Consider the following 16,229-nt stretch of genomic DNA (forward strand, 5'->3'; position numbering starts at 1 on the left):
GGGAGAGGTTCCGGAGGATTGGAGGGTTGCGGATGTTGTTCCCTTATTCAAGAATGGGAGTAGAGATAGCCCAGGAAATTATAGACCAGTGAGTCTTACTTTAGTGGTTAACAAGTTGATGGAGAAGATCCTGAGAGGCAGGATTTATGAACATTTGGACAAGTATAATATGATTAGGAGTAGTCAGCATGGCTTTGTCAAGGGCAGGCTGTACCTTACGAGCCTGATTGAATTTTTTGAGGATGTGACTAAACACATTGATGAAGGAAGAGCAGTAGATGTAGTGAATATGGATTTCAGCATTTGATAAAGTACCCCATGCAAGGCTTATTGAGAAAGTAAGGAGGCATGGGATTCAAGGGGACATTGCTTTGTGGATCCAGAACTGGCTTGCCCACAGAAGGTAAAGAGTGGTTGTAGATGGGTCATATTCTGTATGGAGGTTGGTAACCAGTGGTGTGCCTCAGGGATCTGTTCTGGGACCCTTACTCTTCGTGATTTTTATAGATGACCTGGATGAGGACATGGAGGGATGCATTAGTAAGTTTGCTGATGACACAAAGGTTGGGGGTGTTGTGGATAGTGTGTTGGGCTGTCAGAGGTTACAGCAGGACATTGATAGGATGCAAAACTGGGCTGGGAATTGGCAGATGGAGTTCAACCCAGATAAGTATCAAGTGGTTCATTTAGGTAGGTCAAATATGATGGCAGAATATAGTATTAATGGTAAGACTCTTGGCAGTGTGGAAGATCAGAGGGACCTTGGGGTCCAAGGCCATAGGATGCTCAAAGCAGCTGAGCTGGTTGACTCTGTGGTTAAGAAGGCGTACGGTGTATTGGCCTTCATCAATCGTGGAACTGAATTTAGGAGCCAAGAGGTAATGTTGCAGCTATATAGGACACTGGTGAGACCCCACTTGGAGTACTATGCTCAGTTCTGGTCGCCTCACTACAGGAAGGATGTGTAAGCCACAGAAAGGGTGCAGAGGAGATTTACAAGGATGTTGCCTGGATTGGGGAGCATGCCTTATGAAAACAGGTTGAGTGAACTCGGCCTCTTCTCCTTGGAGCAATGGAGGATGCAAGGTGACGTGATAGAGGTGTATAAGATGATGAGATGCATTGATCATGTGGATAGTCAGAGGCCTTTTCCCCAAGGCTGAGATGGTTAGCACGAGAGGGCATATTTTTAAGGTGCTTTGGAAGTAGGTACAGAGGAGATGCCAGGGGTAAGTTTTTTTTTTGGGTTTTTTTTATAAACACAGAGTGGTGAGTGCTTGGAATGGGCTGCCGGCAACGGTGGTGGAGGCGGATACGATAGGGTCTTTTAAGAGACTTTTGGATAGGTACATAGAAAAATAGAGGGCTATGGGTAACCCTAGTAACTTTAAGATAGGGACATGTTCAGCACAACTTTGTGGGCCGAAGGGCCTGTATTGTGCTGTAGATTTTCTATGTTTCTCTGTCTAAAAGCATATTGACAAGTTAATCTTGAGCAGGGCAAGTTGAGTTTTCATCTGCTGCTTAAATAAAGTAAGTTCATGGTATTCAGTACCTCAATAGCACCATTCATTTGAATAAAACTTCAGTTGCACATGATACTCTTCTGGATCAGACAAGAAACACTGCTTTGCAAAACTTTGAAGACTCCAATACTTCAGTTATCAACCCAATAATATTAGGCATAACATTACTGATTTGTCAGAATTGTTAACAAAGTTTAATGAAATCAATCTTCAAATGTCAAGGAAATGATGTGAATCCTATCAAAGTCAAAATCAGCCATCTCCATATTTCTGTCCAGGTTAACCCTATTTAAGTGCAACATTGGCTGTCATAACCCTTTCCAATTTCTAAGCCTCTGAGTTGGAAAATAAAGAAAGAAAACCAGATGATCTTCAAGTATGCTGTGCCAACCTGGATGAGCTGCAAAAAGACACGTCAGAGAGATTTCAGAATCTTCTCTCGATCCAAATTCTAGATTGGGTAATGAAATCCATTCCTGAACATTTGTAATGAGAAATTAACAAGGAGGATGGAGGAAGAACTGATCTCACTACAAAGTGACTGAACTGAAGCGGAGGTTCAAAAAGTCATGTTAGACCTATTGGTTGCAGAAGGAAATTTCTAAACGCTATAGTGCACTGTGAAAGGTCAAGATGTACTTTATTGACATTCCAACATCATATTTAGTGGAGCGGGGTTTCAGTGCCCAACTTCTTTTAAAGCAATGAAAAACACTGTAAATTCCTGAACATGGGGGATCTGAGGCTTCAAGCCGAATGTCACTTGGATGTTAGAAGCTGATCATCACTGCACCATGCCCACTCATTTCTTTGAAAGGTGAAAAAGCAATGAAATAGTTGGAATACTGAAGTGTGCTCCAAAATTGTTGAATGGAAATTGTTTTCACTATAATTGAAATTTGTAGCTTTAAATAGATTTGAATAATTTTTGCAATTATTTGTCACCGCTTTGAATTTGTAGTTTCTATATTGTTTCGTTGTGCATTGCAAATCAAAACTCTTTATACTTTTTAACGTAATCTTTGGATAGGGAGAGGAGGGCATCGCGGATGTGATCTGGGAGCCAAGGGGGCAGAAACCACTGGTCTAAAACTCGTGAATAAAAGCTGAATACTGAATTATTACAAAAAGATTATTAAACCACCTGATGAAATTGGTGCTGGTTGTTCAAATCTACATCACTTTGAAAATGAATCAAATTCTATTGCTTTTCTCTGGCATAAATTTGTTTGGCTGAATGACCTTCCTCAAAGTTTACAGAATTAAATACAAAAACGAACCAACCAGTAGTGAAGTTAGTATTTTGTGATTTGTTCTGTGAATTACTACAGAGCTTAAATTGAACATGTTGTACATCTAGGGAATGCAGTCAGTGATTATATCCAGGTAAGTGATGAGGAAAAATAAAGTTTACTGGATTTAAAACAAAAAGCCGACATGCAGGTCCTTCAACCCACAATGTCCACAAGGAATATGATGCCAAATTAAAACAAATTTCATCTGCCTGTACCTAATCAATATTGTTCCATTCTCTACATATTACAGCTTCCATTCAAAAGCATCCCAACAATCAATCACCTTTGCTTCCACCACTACCCATGGCAATCTGTTCCAACATCTACTGCTTTCCATATTAAATAAAATTTGCAGCACACATCTCTCTTAAATTCTGCCAACTCTCACTTCATCTTAAATACATGTCCTCTAATATAGGATATTTCTCCCTGGAAAAAATCATTCTGTCTACCATATACAGGTGTCCCCCGTTTTTCAAACATTTGCTTTACGTCAACTCGCTGTTACAAAAGACCTACATTAGTTACCTGTTTTCGCTAACAGAAGGTGTTTTCACTGTTACAAAAAAAGGCAGCACGCGCCCTGAGCAGCCAAGCTCCTCCCCCAGAACTGCATTCTAGCCGGCATTGCTTAGACACGTGCCTGTGAGCATCTGTGCTTTATGTTGATTTATTTTGTGCATCCGTTAGCAAGATGAGTTCTAAGGTATCAGAAAAGCCTAAAAGAGCACGTAAGGGTGTTACACTTAGTGTAAAACTAGACCTAATTAAGCACTTCGATCGTGGTGAACTAAGTAAGGACATAGTGAGTTTAGCTAAGGGTTTGTGGAAGTTGACGAAGATGATGTTAAAGAGGTTTTGGCATCCCATGACCAAGAACTGACAGATGAAGAGCTGATGAAGAGGAAAGGATACCAATTGAAGCCGAATGCAGTAGCGAATGACCCAAAAGTGAAGACGTCCAGGAATTGAATGGGAAGCAATTGCGTGAGATTTTCGCTGCGATTGACAATGCTGCAATGATTGCAGAAAAGTATGACTTTAATTTTGAAAGGGTACGTAGGTTTGGGGCATATTTGCAGGATGGTTTGAGTACTGTATGATAGAAAGATGTGCGAGGCTAAGCAGTCAAGCATACTGTCATTTTTCAAGCCTTCCACATCAGCCACAGCAGACGACAAAACTCGACATTCGACATTGAGGCAGGCAGACATAGGTGACCTACCTGCCCTGATGGAAATAAACGACAATGAGATGATACCCCAGTCTCCTCTACCACCCACCACCCCAACCTCCAACGACTCAGTCTAACACACCATCATCATCAGTCTTTCCGATTCCAGTAAGTGAAACTACACTGTACATACTTTATTTCTACTTTATATAGGCTGTGTATTTTTGTTATTTGGTAGCTTCATAGTTTAAAGGTTACTGGAAAGAGTGCTTCTGCTGGGAGCGCTTGCGCCGAGTGTTTCTGCCGGGGGTGCTTTGCGCCGAGTGTTTTTTGCTGCGAGTGCTGCCGAGAGCGCTTGCTTGAGATTTTCGCTATGGTGGACAGTGCTGCAATAATTATAGAAAAGTATTCCTACTTTATATAGGCTGTGTATTTATCAGATCATTCCTGCTTTTACTATATGTTACTGTTATTTTAGGTTTTATGTGTTATTTGGCATGATTTGGTAGGTTATTTTTTGGGTCTGAGAACGCTCACAAATTTTTCCTATATAAATAAATGGCAATTGCTTCTTCACTTTATGACATTCTGGCTTACGAACCATTTCATAGGAACGCTCTACCTTCGGATAGCGGTGGAAACCTGTATATGAATTTTATAAACTTTTATCAGAGTTGGCCTCAGCATTGAATGCTTCATAGAAAGTAACTCAAGTTTTTCCAACCTCTTCTTAGAGCTCATGTCCTCCTACAGGCATCCTCTTCCGAATCCTTTCACATCCTTTCTGTATTGAACCAACCAGAATTGCACACAATACTCTGATTGCCGCTGAACCAAAGCTTGATATAGCTACACAACTTCCTTACTTTGTGCCAAATATTCATTTCTTTCTCTTCGTGGAATATGAGAACTTGATCTTCAGTTTAAAAGACTAAAGCCAGATAAAAATTTCAAGCAATCTGCTGATATGCCAGTGTGACACATTAAAGTCAAAAGAGAATAAACTTTTTAAGCAATATATACAAAATGCCTGAGGAAATCAGCACGTTAGGCAGCATCTATGGAAATGAATAAACAGTCGATGTTTTGGGCCAATTCCTCCGTTGATAAGTTAGAAACTAATACAGTTTTATAATACTGAGCCGTATTGGTAGTGTTCTACTTTGTTCTGCATTTCATTTAAATACATAATTTGTTACTCGGTCTTTTTTCAATTACCTTTTTAATTACTTCCATGAAACAACAGCTAATTGGGGCAGCCACTTAAATGGGGCAAAATGTACTGTCCCCGATGTATCCTAATTAACCAGAATCCACTGTATATACAGTCGGCCCTCCTCATCCGCGGGGTATTGGTTCCGAGACTCCCCGCGGATACCAAAAGACGCGGATGCTCAAGTCCCTTAGTCAATCTGTTTCAGTGCGGTGGTCTTTAGGACCCAGCGGAACCCCAGACTTTATTTAACCTGTCTCAGTGAGGTGGACATTGGGAGCCGGCGATGCAGCTTGAATCTGCAGTGTTTCTGTTCACGAAAATAATCACGATCACGATTGAGGTGGAAATAATAAAGAGATCGGAAAGATGTGAAACGCCATCGGTCATTGGAAAAGTGTTAGGCTACAGTCGGTCAACAATCGGAACAATTTTAATGGAGCATTTGAAAGGCCTTGCCCTGATGAAAGCTACAATTATTACTAAGCAACGCAGTGGTTTAATTATAGAAATATGTATGTTTCTTCAGTGTTTTATATGCATAGAAAGGTAAAATATGTACTATGTACTAAGAAAAACGTGTGACTGACGCTACATAATATTGGATGTACCTGTTCCGACTTCAAATCCAACTTAAAGACGGACTCAGGAACAGAACTCATTCATAACCCGGGGACTGCCTCTACTTTTAAGTCATTTCTAGATTACTTATAATACCTAATACAATGTAAATCATATATGTCAAACTCAAGGCCCGCGGGCCAAATCCGGCCCGCGGTGGAATTATCTTTGGCCCGCGAGATAATATCTAATTACTATTAAAGCTGGCCCCAGTAATCGAAGCGCCTATGGCGTATGATATGGCTAATGCTGAGTTTATTCAGGTACCAGGTTTTCAGGGTTTTTAGTGTTTATTCGGCAGTCTTGCTCGGCAGTCTTCTTCATAAGAAACGGAATTTGTAAAGTGTAATACTTTGTAGTTATAGCAGAGACTGAGACACATGAGAGCAGGCTGAAAAAACGGAGGCAACGAAAGCTACGTTCGCACGCGTCCGACTGATCCGGCCCGCATGAAGCTGCATTTTGCTCAATCCGGCCCGTGACCTAAAATGAGTTTGACACCCCTGAATTGTAAATGCTATGTAAATAGTTGTTATACTGTATTGTTTAGGGAATAATGACAAGAAAAAATAGCCTGTACATGCTCAAACAACGAGTGCTGGAGAGAGAACTTGCAGGTTTTCCCGATCCGCGGTTAGTTGAATCCGCGCATGCGGAACCCGCGGATAAGGAGGGTCAACTGTACTTCCAAATAACTAGAGTTGCATCTTGCCTCATAACCCAGTATAAAAACTGTTCTAGAGACAATACCCACATTTTAATAATTCACATTATTTCTGAGGAAAAACAAGGATGGGCAATAGCTACTGAATACCTTATATCTCACAAAATGCTGGTGGAAAGCAGCAGGCCAGGCAGCATCTATAGGAATAAGTACAGTCGATGTTTCAGGCAGAGATGTCGACTGTACTACTTCCTATAGATGCTGCCTGGCCTGCTGCATTCCACCAGCATTTTCTGTGTGTTGCCTGAATTTCCAGCATCTGCAGATTTCCTCATGTCTACCTTACATTATAAAGCAACACACACATTCAAAATGCTGGAGGAACTCAGCATCTATGGAAAAAAAGTACATTCGGACATTTTGGGCCAAGACCCTCAGCTGGACTGGAGAAAATTGATTTTTGATTCAAGAATCAAATTTGTCATGAGTACATCGAAACATACAGTGAAATGGGTTACAAACAAGAGAAAATCTGCAGATGCTGGAAAGCCGAGCGATATGCATAAAATACTAGAGGAACTCAGCAGGTCTGACAGCATCCATGGAAAAAAGCACAGTTAATGTTTCGGGCCAAAACCCCTTGGCAGGACAGAAGGGTCCTGCTGAAGGGTTTTGGCCCGAAACATTGACAGTACTTTTTTTCCAGTGATATGCTTTGTTTGCATTAACAACCAACACAAAGTGTGTGCTGAGTGGATCCTGCAAGTGTTGCCACACATTCCAGGGCCAAAAAACCATGCCCACAATGCCACAAACACAAAATACAATAAGCAACACACACCAATAGCAAAAACAAGCACCATTCCTCCCTCCCACCCACGCACACAGGTGCACAGTCCTTTAACCCCAGGACAGGGCTCTAGCTCCAACTGACACGCACGTAGGCGTGAAGACACTGGGCTTCAATCTCCCAGCAGACATAGAGATTCACAGACTTTGCTCCAACCAACTGCACTTGACTTCTAGGTTTCCGATTCACCCTCTGGCTTCAATCCTTGGTATCGATTCCAGTTCACTTTGATCACTGAAAACTAGGCCTCAGATCTGGTACCATTGATGGTGAGAACCCAAAGAAGAGCCTTTGAACTCTGGTCTCACTGATTTGTGAACCCAGGGGATTATTAATCTTGTTTCTCCTGCTCACACAAAACTTGAATTCCACAAAGCAATAACAACTCTCAGATCTGGGTTCCATCACCTGTCTCCATCCACGTAGTTCTGTCAGTCTGACCGGAGGTCCTCAGGGCTGCGTGTTCAGCCTGTTGCTTGTGCATGACTGTGTTGCTGGATCTGATTCAAACTGAATCATCATGTTTGCTGATAACACAACTGTGGTAAGCCTCATTAATAACGGCAATGAAACGGTGTACAAAAAGGACATAGAGCAGCTGGTAGAATGGTGCAAGCACAACAACTTGAGTCTCAGTGTGGACAAGACCAAAGACATAACTGTGGACCTTAGGAAAGTGCAGGCCGATCACTCCTCATTGCACATACACGGCTCCTCCATGGAGAGAGTAATGAACACTAAGCTTCTGGGTGTGCACTTAACTGATGATCTCATCTCGTTCCTCAACACCACCTCTTTGGTCAAGAGAGCACAACAGCTTATGTACTTCCTGAGGAGACTGAGAAGAGTGAGACTTCCCCACACCTGATCCACTTTTACAGGAGGACTATTGAGACTGTCCTGACCAGCTGCATCATCCTCTGGTATGGACATTGCGGGGCATCTGACAGAAAATCGCCCATCCATCCAACAATCTCTCTGAACCATTACCATCACACAGAAGGTACCATAGCATTAGAACAAGAACTGTTAGGATGGGAAACTGCTTCTTCCCACAGGCCATAAGACTTCCAAACTCTGCCACCACCCAGGTCTCATCATGCATGAAGCCCAGGAGCATAATACTGTGAACTTGTGTCATAAATACATCTTTTAATTTGTTAATTTACTTGTGGTAATATCACTTGGTGTTTGGTGTGAGTTATATGTACTGTGTTTCTCCAAAGGAATATTGTTTCATTTGGTGGTATGTTAAGTGTACAGCTGAACGACAAAAAATTGAATTTGAACTTTAAGTTACTGACTACAAAATAGCTCTGGTTTTAGCTTGCACCATCAGGATTTAAACTGAACCACTTGGACCATTGAAGAAATAAGGGTCATCCCCATTAACCTTTACATTAGTATACCAAAGGCAACCAGTTTTAGTCATATACAGAAAATAACTGATAATTGCAGTCTGTACAGGAGTTGAGGAACCTTTTCATGTTATTAACCCTAAAAAAATTGTAATGTCATTTGAAATATCCAACTACCTGCTACCATTACTAATGTGCATTTCACTGTAAAAAGGATGCATAAACTGTATTTGTTCTCACCTTTAGCCTTCCAGTATCAAATCATATTATGACTAAATTAACAACTGCAAAAACTCCAGACCTCGCATCATACTGCTTCACATAGTCTTTAAATGGCATTTCAGTTCCTATCAAGACAAATCAGTGAAAGCAATTTTTAATGCAGCTGCTAAACAATAAGACCCATTAATAGCTGAACTCTGACAGCACTATACATGATGATTTATGGTTCTGTATATAATTTGATTATTCTATTAATTCTGCTGATTACTGTTTTTGCTAATATACTGAAGGTCACTTCCAAAATAAATCTTCATTACACACTTACATTAATGGAGAGAAAATACTGCCTCTAACTAGTTGTTTTTCTTAATTAAAAGCTAACATAACAAGAACTAAATAGGCTTGAGGGCTACTTTTGCTTCTGTTACAGAGTTTGGAAACCATTTCAACTTAAACTACATTTCCAAACATGGAATAGAAAATATAAAATCCCATGTGACTCATTGAATCTGCAAATTATTAACTATTTTATTAAAGTGCACAATGACCAAGTTAAAACATTTTCATGTTTTCCCTTAAAACAAACAAGCATAAGAACATTACAAAAATTGAAAGGTGACAAAAAATGTGTAAATAATTTTATATTATTTCTGGTCACCTTGAAACATTGCAATTTAGACACAAACAAGGATATGGCTAAACCATTCAAAAAATGTTGCCAGCTGAAACAAAAAGGTTGTATCTGCATATTACATTTTAAGTTCACAATGGCAAAGTTAATTGGGATTAACTATCTTCAATGTATATTATTCAAGCTCTTGATTAAGTATATTCTGTTCACATGCTCTTAATCTGTTTCCCACAATTCAACTTAATTTTGTTTTGCTTGTTCAAAAAAAAGTGGATTCCGGTTAACTGGGCCATTAGTTCAACAGGGCAGCTGCTTATTTGGGACAACTCTGAATAAACAAAAACTAATCAAAAAAATAGCTGGAATTCCATTTGTTTATTTGTGACACTCCACCACTTAATTAGGGCAGGAGACCACTGCCGAACTGGTCTTAACTGGCATCAGTTGCAAGCACTTGTGCAGCCACTAGGCACAATATGTAGACACTACATTGTGCTTAGAAGAAACAGTTTTTAAATAGCATCAGTTGCATGTTTATGTTCAAAAGGCAGTGATTTTTGTCAGTGATAGTTGGTGAGAAATAAGCAGAGACAATTCAGTACTGTTTTTCTCACTGAAATTTCAAGCATCCAGGCTTGAGATGCCCAAAATGATTTTACCACTTCAACTTCAGAACAATGAAAACTTGAGGGTATCGACAATCATCTTCAATCTACCCTCGCCTTGATATGGATAACAAGGACATCTGCATGACATAGCTTACATCTACAAAAAGAATTTTCTGCTGAAAGAGTGGCATTCCATTCCCTTCTAAGCAACATTAATTTTATGGAGAAAAAGTTTCATGGATTCCATTAAAAATTCTGAGAAATATTAACCGGCAACTTGAAAGCCGAAGATAGCAGATAAATTTAAAATTTATTTTTTCCTGCAAAAATTTCACAATATTTTTCAAAATTTCTGTCTCATCATATCTGGTCTGATGATATGCATTTCCTTAAATATTCCTCAACTGTGGATTTCTTTCCATCAAAGAGGATAAAGGCATTGACCACGTACACTAATTTTCCACAATTTTGCTCAATCCCTCTCCTTTCTGAAAGGTCAAGGATCGAGTTCCACTGGCTGTTGCTAAGTCCCCTCTCAGCTTTGTGCTCAGTAAAAATAAATCCAACCCATCCATTCCAACTGAAACATCTTCTGGGAAATCTTCTCTACACCCTCTCCTGTAGGTGGCACGGTAGTGTAGTGGTTAGCCCATCGTTTTACACAACAGTGATAACTGATGGGGGCTCAATTCCTATCGCTGCCTTAAATAGTTTGTATATTCTCCTCGTGACCACGTGGGTTTCCTCCAGGTACTCAGATTCTCTTCCACATTCAACGCACAGTTTGGGTTGGGGAGTCGTGGGCATGCTGGCGCCAGAAGCATGGCCGCACTAGTGGGCACAATCTTCACTGATTTGTTGCAAACGACACATTTCATTACACATTTCAATGTACATATGTGACAAAGCAAGCTATTTTCTCAGCACAACATCCTTCCTGCATTTTGCCAACTAGACTTCCATACAACATTCAAGCTGCAGACTAACCAATGTTTTATAAAGCTGGACCAAGGTCTCCCTGCACTTTATTCTATGTCCCAGCAGATATTCGTATCTCTCCACTGACAGACACTACTGAATCTGCTAAATATTTTTCACAGCTTTGCATTTTACTGCTTTTATATTTTTCTTTAAATGACCGTTTTCACTAATTTAGCGATACAGTGCTGAGTAGGCCATTCCAGACCTTTCAGCCACGCTGCCCCAGCAAGCCCCCACACAATTGATTAACCCTAACTAACCACAGGACAATCTACAATGACCAATTAATCTACTTGGTATGTCACCGGAGGACCCAGAGGAAACCCGTGCATTCCAAAGAGGATGTGCAGAGACTCCTTACAGTACAGTGCCATAACTGAACTCCAATCTTTAGAACACCCCGAGCTGTGTAATAGTGTCATGCAAACCGCCATGCTCCCATAGCGCCTAAATCTCCCAATCAGATGGCTTCAAACCTTGGCCATCCCATTTCTACCATTTCAAAAGGTACTGTATTACCCACATACTATCTGTCCACGCTCCAAACTCAGTAATACACATTATGCTGGAGGAACCCAGCAGGTCAGGCAGCATCTATGGAGAGGAATAAAGAGCTGATGTTTCAGGCCAAGACCTTTCATCAGGACTGGAAAGGAAGGGGGGAAAGAAGCCAAAATAAGGTAGTTGGGGAGGTGGGGGGGGGGGGGGGGAAGAGTGAGAGAAGAAAGAGGATTGAGTACAAGGTGATCGATGAAACCAGGTGAGAGGGAAGATAGGTGGGTGGGGGAGTTAGGATAAAAAGTGAGAAGCTGGGAGGTGATAGGTGGAGAAGGTAAGTGCTGAAGAGGAATCTGATAGGGGAGGAGAGTGGACCATGGAGAAGAAAGGGAAAAAGAGGGGAACCAGAGTGAGATGATAAGACAGATGAGGAAAAGAAAGGCTCAGAGAGGAGCCAGAATGGGGAATGGAAAATGAGAGCGGGGGAGGCTGAGAAATAAGTTAAAGAAATTGATGTTCATACCATCAGGTGGGAGGACACACAGACAGAATACAAGGTCTTTTTCCTTCAAGGTCTTGTTCCTTCAACTTAAGAGTGGCCTCATTGTGGTAGTAGGAGAGGCCATAGAATGACATGTTGGATTGGGCAGTGGAATTAAAATGGTTGGTCACCGAGAAAGCCTGATTGTTTCGGCCTGAACAATCTTCACCCTTTTTGCAATACATAACTAACGTTTCCTTTCAAAATCTGATGTAGTGTACAATGTGAACAATTAAGTCTTCTACAGATACTGCCTAATCTGCTGCACATTTCTAGCATCTGCGGCTCTTTTTAATTTCACGTTTTAAAATTACATCAATTCCTGCTCGTAAAAAGGGTTACATCATCCGAATCAGAAATCATTTTACTTGTAGCATGACAGCACTTCAAATTAAAGCAGCAAGCATTTAGATTCACCAGTCCATCATTCTAATGATGAATATACAGTACTGCTGTGTTTGTACACTGTTAAAAGTCTAAAAACCAGCAAGTTTTTTTTGAATGACCTACAAATACTGAAGCTACCTGCAAAACAAAAACAAAAAAAAAGCATCATTTCCTGTTAAGAGTGTTTCAAGCTTGCTGTGTCTAAATCTTCCTACCCAACTGCACTGAGAGAGTACCTTCATCAGATGGACTGCAGTGATTCAAAGTGGCAGCTCATCACACACTGTCAATTAGCACGGCCTTATCAGGCGTGTCACAATGCCAAAATGTGAACAGTAAAAGTATCATACTCAATTCAGACTGTACTAATATAAAGGTAACAAATGTTCTACTCACTGCTCTCGCCACAAACAATACAGAGCTTTTGCCTAATAATTTAAACTCTATAGGGACTCCGGTAAATACCAGTGCCTCGATAATTTAGAACTAGAGGTTTAAAAAAAAACGGGTAGAATCAAAGTTACATTTCGGTTCATCATTTTGCATTCAGCCAACTGAAACGACATCCAAAATCATTGCTAATCATGCTCAGACTTTCAATGATTTGGGATACTTAGGAAAAGCAGTCAGATAACACTTGCTTTCATCATTAATTTGAGTATTAAGTCCACTACAGACCAACAAAATTCAATATCCAATTTAAATATTATGTAAAATTGGAGCAAGATATTTCAATGGACTCATGACATTTATGTTTAAAGTATTTTTGATAGATAGATAGATAGATAGATAGATACTTTATTCATCCCCATGGGGAAATTCAACTTTTTTTCCAATGTCCCATACACTTGTTGTAGCAAAACTAATTACATACAATACTTAACTCAGTAAAAAATATGATATGCATCTAAATCACTATCTCAAAAAGCATTAATAATAGCTTTTTAAAAGTTCTTAAGTCCTGGCGGTAGAATTGTAAAGCCTAATGGCATTGGGGAGTATTGACCTCTTCATCCTGTCTGAGGAGCATTGTATCGATAGTAACCTGTCGCTGAAACTGCTTCTCTGTCTCTGGATGGTGCTATGTAGAGGATGTTCAGAGTTATCCATAATTGTAAGTTTAGATAGCTGCAGCTTTGTGAAGAAATAAACATACCTGCAAAAGCACTGTGGTATTTCTCCAACGCCATACAAGGGAAAAAGGAATGGTGTGTTCCCATAGCGGCCAAGGCAATGTAAGAAATGCTGTGTTGCTGTGAGTCCCTCAGTTGTGCTAGCACTTTCAGAGACCATAGCAATGGAATGCAAAACGTAGTGTTGAAGACTAGCAGTTAACATTGGTGTCTTCAAGTAAGATGAAAATGTACTGTCCTTAAAGTCTGTAAATAAATAAATGTAGTTAATTTACAACACAATGTCCAATTACCCACTCAATTTTTGGGATCCAAACCATCACCGTATCTATAATTTAGAGTAAAACCAAATCAGCAGTATTTGTTGGGTCCTGGATCTAGAAGATCTGAAGTAAAACTAAAAACTTTATTTGCACAACCCTTCTCTCCAAACAAAGTTTGGCAAGAAGAAATGTTGTAGAAACATAGTTGGAATTGCCATGAAACTTCCAGGTGAATGCCGGGAGACATATGGAACATGAAAAACAAAACAAAGAGCCACAATGAAAACAAAAATCTGGCAGGTCTCATTATCTCAGGTACTTTAATTCAAGCCACTTATGATGATCCAATAATAAACTCATTGCTATTTAAATAATTATGATATTGGTATTTATTTCAAAACCATGCTAAGACCCAAAGGTTGAGGAACTGGCTAACAGATTCTTCCCTTGGATCTTCTAGCAGTAATAGGTTATCATAACACAGATAAACAAAAACGGCCAAAATAACCAGCAAGTCAGGCAGCATTGTTCGGAGAAAAAAAATGTTTAATGTTTCAAGTCACTGATTTAGCATAATTATCAAGGGTTTATAACGCAAAATATTAATGATCTTTCTCCACAGTGATGCTGTCTGATGGGCTAAGTATTTCCAGCATCTGTAGTTTACTCTCCTTTTCAATTATATAAAATACAGAGCCAAAAAGAAATAGCGCAAGGTTCTCAGAAAACAGACTAAAAGAAAATCTGAGAATATACACAAAAACAAGTGGAATCATGGCAAAACAAGGAATTGAGTGGAGTAAACCAGTGATACGCAAGTCCTTTTTTGAGGGAAGGGCAAGATTTAAATTCAAAATTGCTTTTTGAAGGTCATTAGTGCAAAGATAGAAGCCACAAACTTTGAGAAATGTTGCCACTATTCATTCCATGTGAGTGCCAATGCATATTCTTCATGGTCTAGAGGTAATGCTTCAACATCATGCAGATTCTCCAGCAATTACACAAAGGCACCTGGATACCAGGCATGCAGCAGATTCAACAAAGCACTAGAGGAACCCAGTAGGACAGATTGTATTTATGGAGGGAAATGTACCATTAACATTTTAGGCTGGAATTAAGCTAGCAGATTTAGCATCTCCATTCACAGTACTGAACAATCACATCACGGGGCAAGTTTCAAGCCATTTGTTAACAGAATTTAAATGTATTTAACTATTTTAAATTTTCATAAAATTCATGCCATTAGAAATTGTTTTGGACTATTTTTAAACATTTAATAATGTCACTGACATTCAGACACTCAGTACTTAGATAGCTGGTTATGTCTTCACACAGGGATCAACCAGCAGTTACAACTTAGAAAGGGAACCTGTCTACTGTGCTGGCAGTTGGCAAAGGCCTACTAAAGGTCACCGCCAACCAAAGATAACCATGCTGAGAACTCAAGTCAAGTAGGTATTGCAAGTCGATGTGGACATGGAAGCAATGAATGGGAGCAGCTCACTATTGACCAGAGAAGGCCAGATAAAACAATGTTACCGAATGAATTAAATCCACATTCCATATGTCGTGTTGCACAGTACTAGTGAGTCACCTCCTAAATTATGAAAGGAGAGAAATAAAAATACAGAATGGCTTTGGTCATTCGAGTACCTAGATATTCATCTGGATGTTGTTCATAGTCCAAACAGAAAGTAAGGAACTTCATTAACATTCGCTTTTCTATCATGGTGAGACGTTTGCTGGCAAAGACATCTGCTCTGGAGCAAGGCACCTGAAATAGCAAGAGGAAAGAATCTGTAATAACCTTTCCTTCAGAAAGTACTGCAATATACAAATCAGTTGTACAGTATTCAAACAGAAAATTCAAAGGCTTCCACAAAGTACCAAACAGCAGTACGCAATGTAGTAAACCATTTTTAAAGGTTACTTTTCAGTTCGCTTTGAATTGGCTGTATTCATGTGTATGGTTGAATGACAAGTGAACTTTAACTTGATAACCATTTTAAAATAACTATACTACTATACTAAAACAACAAATTCTTAAAATAACTTTTGCTGCAAAGGAATAGGCCTCAAAGATATTTCACAACAAAGAGGGGCAAAGTTGACCTGCATTTTCTGACAAGTGAAACAGACTTTCATGCTTACTAGCTTCTTTGCCTTGGTCCACTCGCGCAAAGAGTGCAACTTCATGAGGTTGTATAGTGAACTAAGATATGGAAGTTATTGTGCATTCTGATGAAGGGTCTCAGCCCAAAATG

General features: G+C 39.8%; 1 protein-coding gene across 2 annotated transcripts in view; it reads right to left on the reverse strand.

Moving 5' to 3' along the window:
* Positions 1-16,229, reverse strand: part of chm (CHM Rab escort protein) — a 125,292-nt gene that overhangs the window by 47,074 nt on the left and 61,989 nt on the right. For both annotated transcript variants that reach the window (XM_073058387.1, XM_073058386.1), the window contains exons 7-8: positions 15,619-15,739; positions 13,726-13,948 (exon numbers count right to left, since the gene is read on the reverse strand). In XM_073058387.1, the coding sequence (XP_072914488.1) occupies positions 13,726-13,948; positions 15,619-15,739 (344 nt within the window). The remainder of the gene's footprint in view (positions 1-13,725; positions 13,949-15,618; positions 15,740-16,229) is intronic.

Source organism: Hemitrygon akajei, chromosome 10 (genome assembly GCF_048418815.1).
Source record: "Hemitrygon akajei chromosome 10, sHemAka1.3, whole genome shotgun sequence".
Classification (NCBI taxonomy): Eukaryota; Metazoa; Chordata; class Chondrichthyes; order Myliobatiformes; family Dasyatidae; genus Hemitrygon; species Hemitrygon akajei.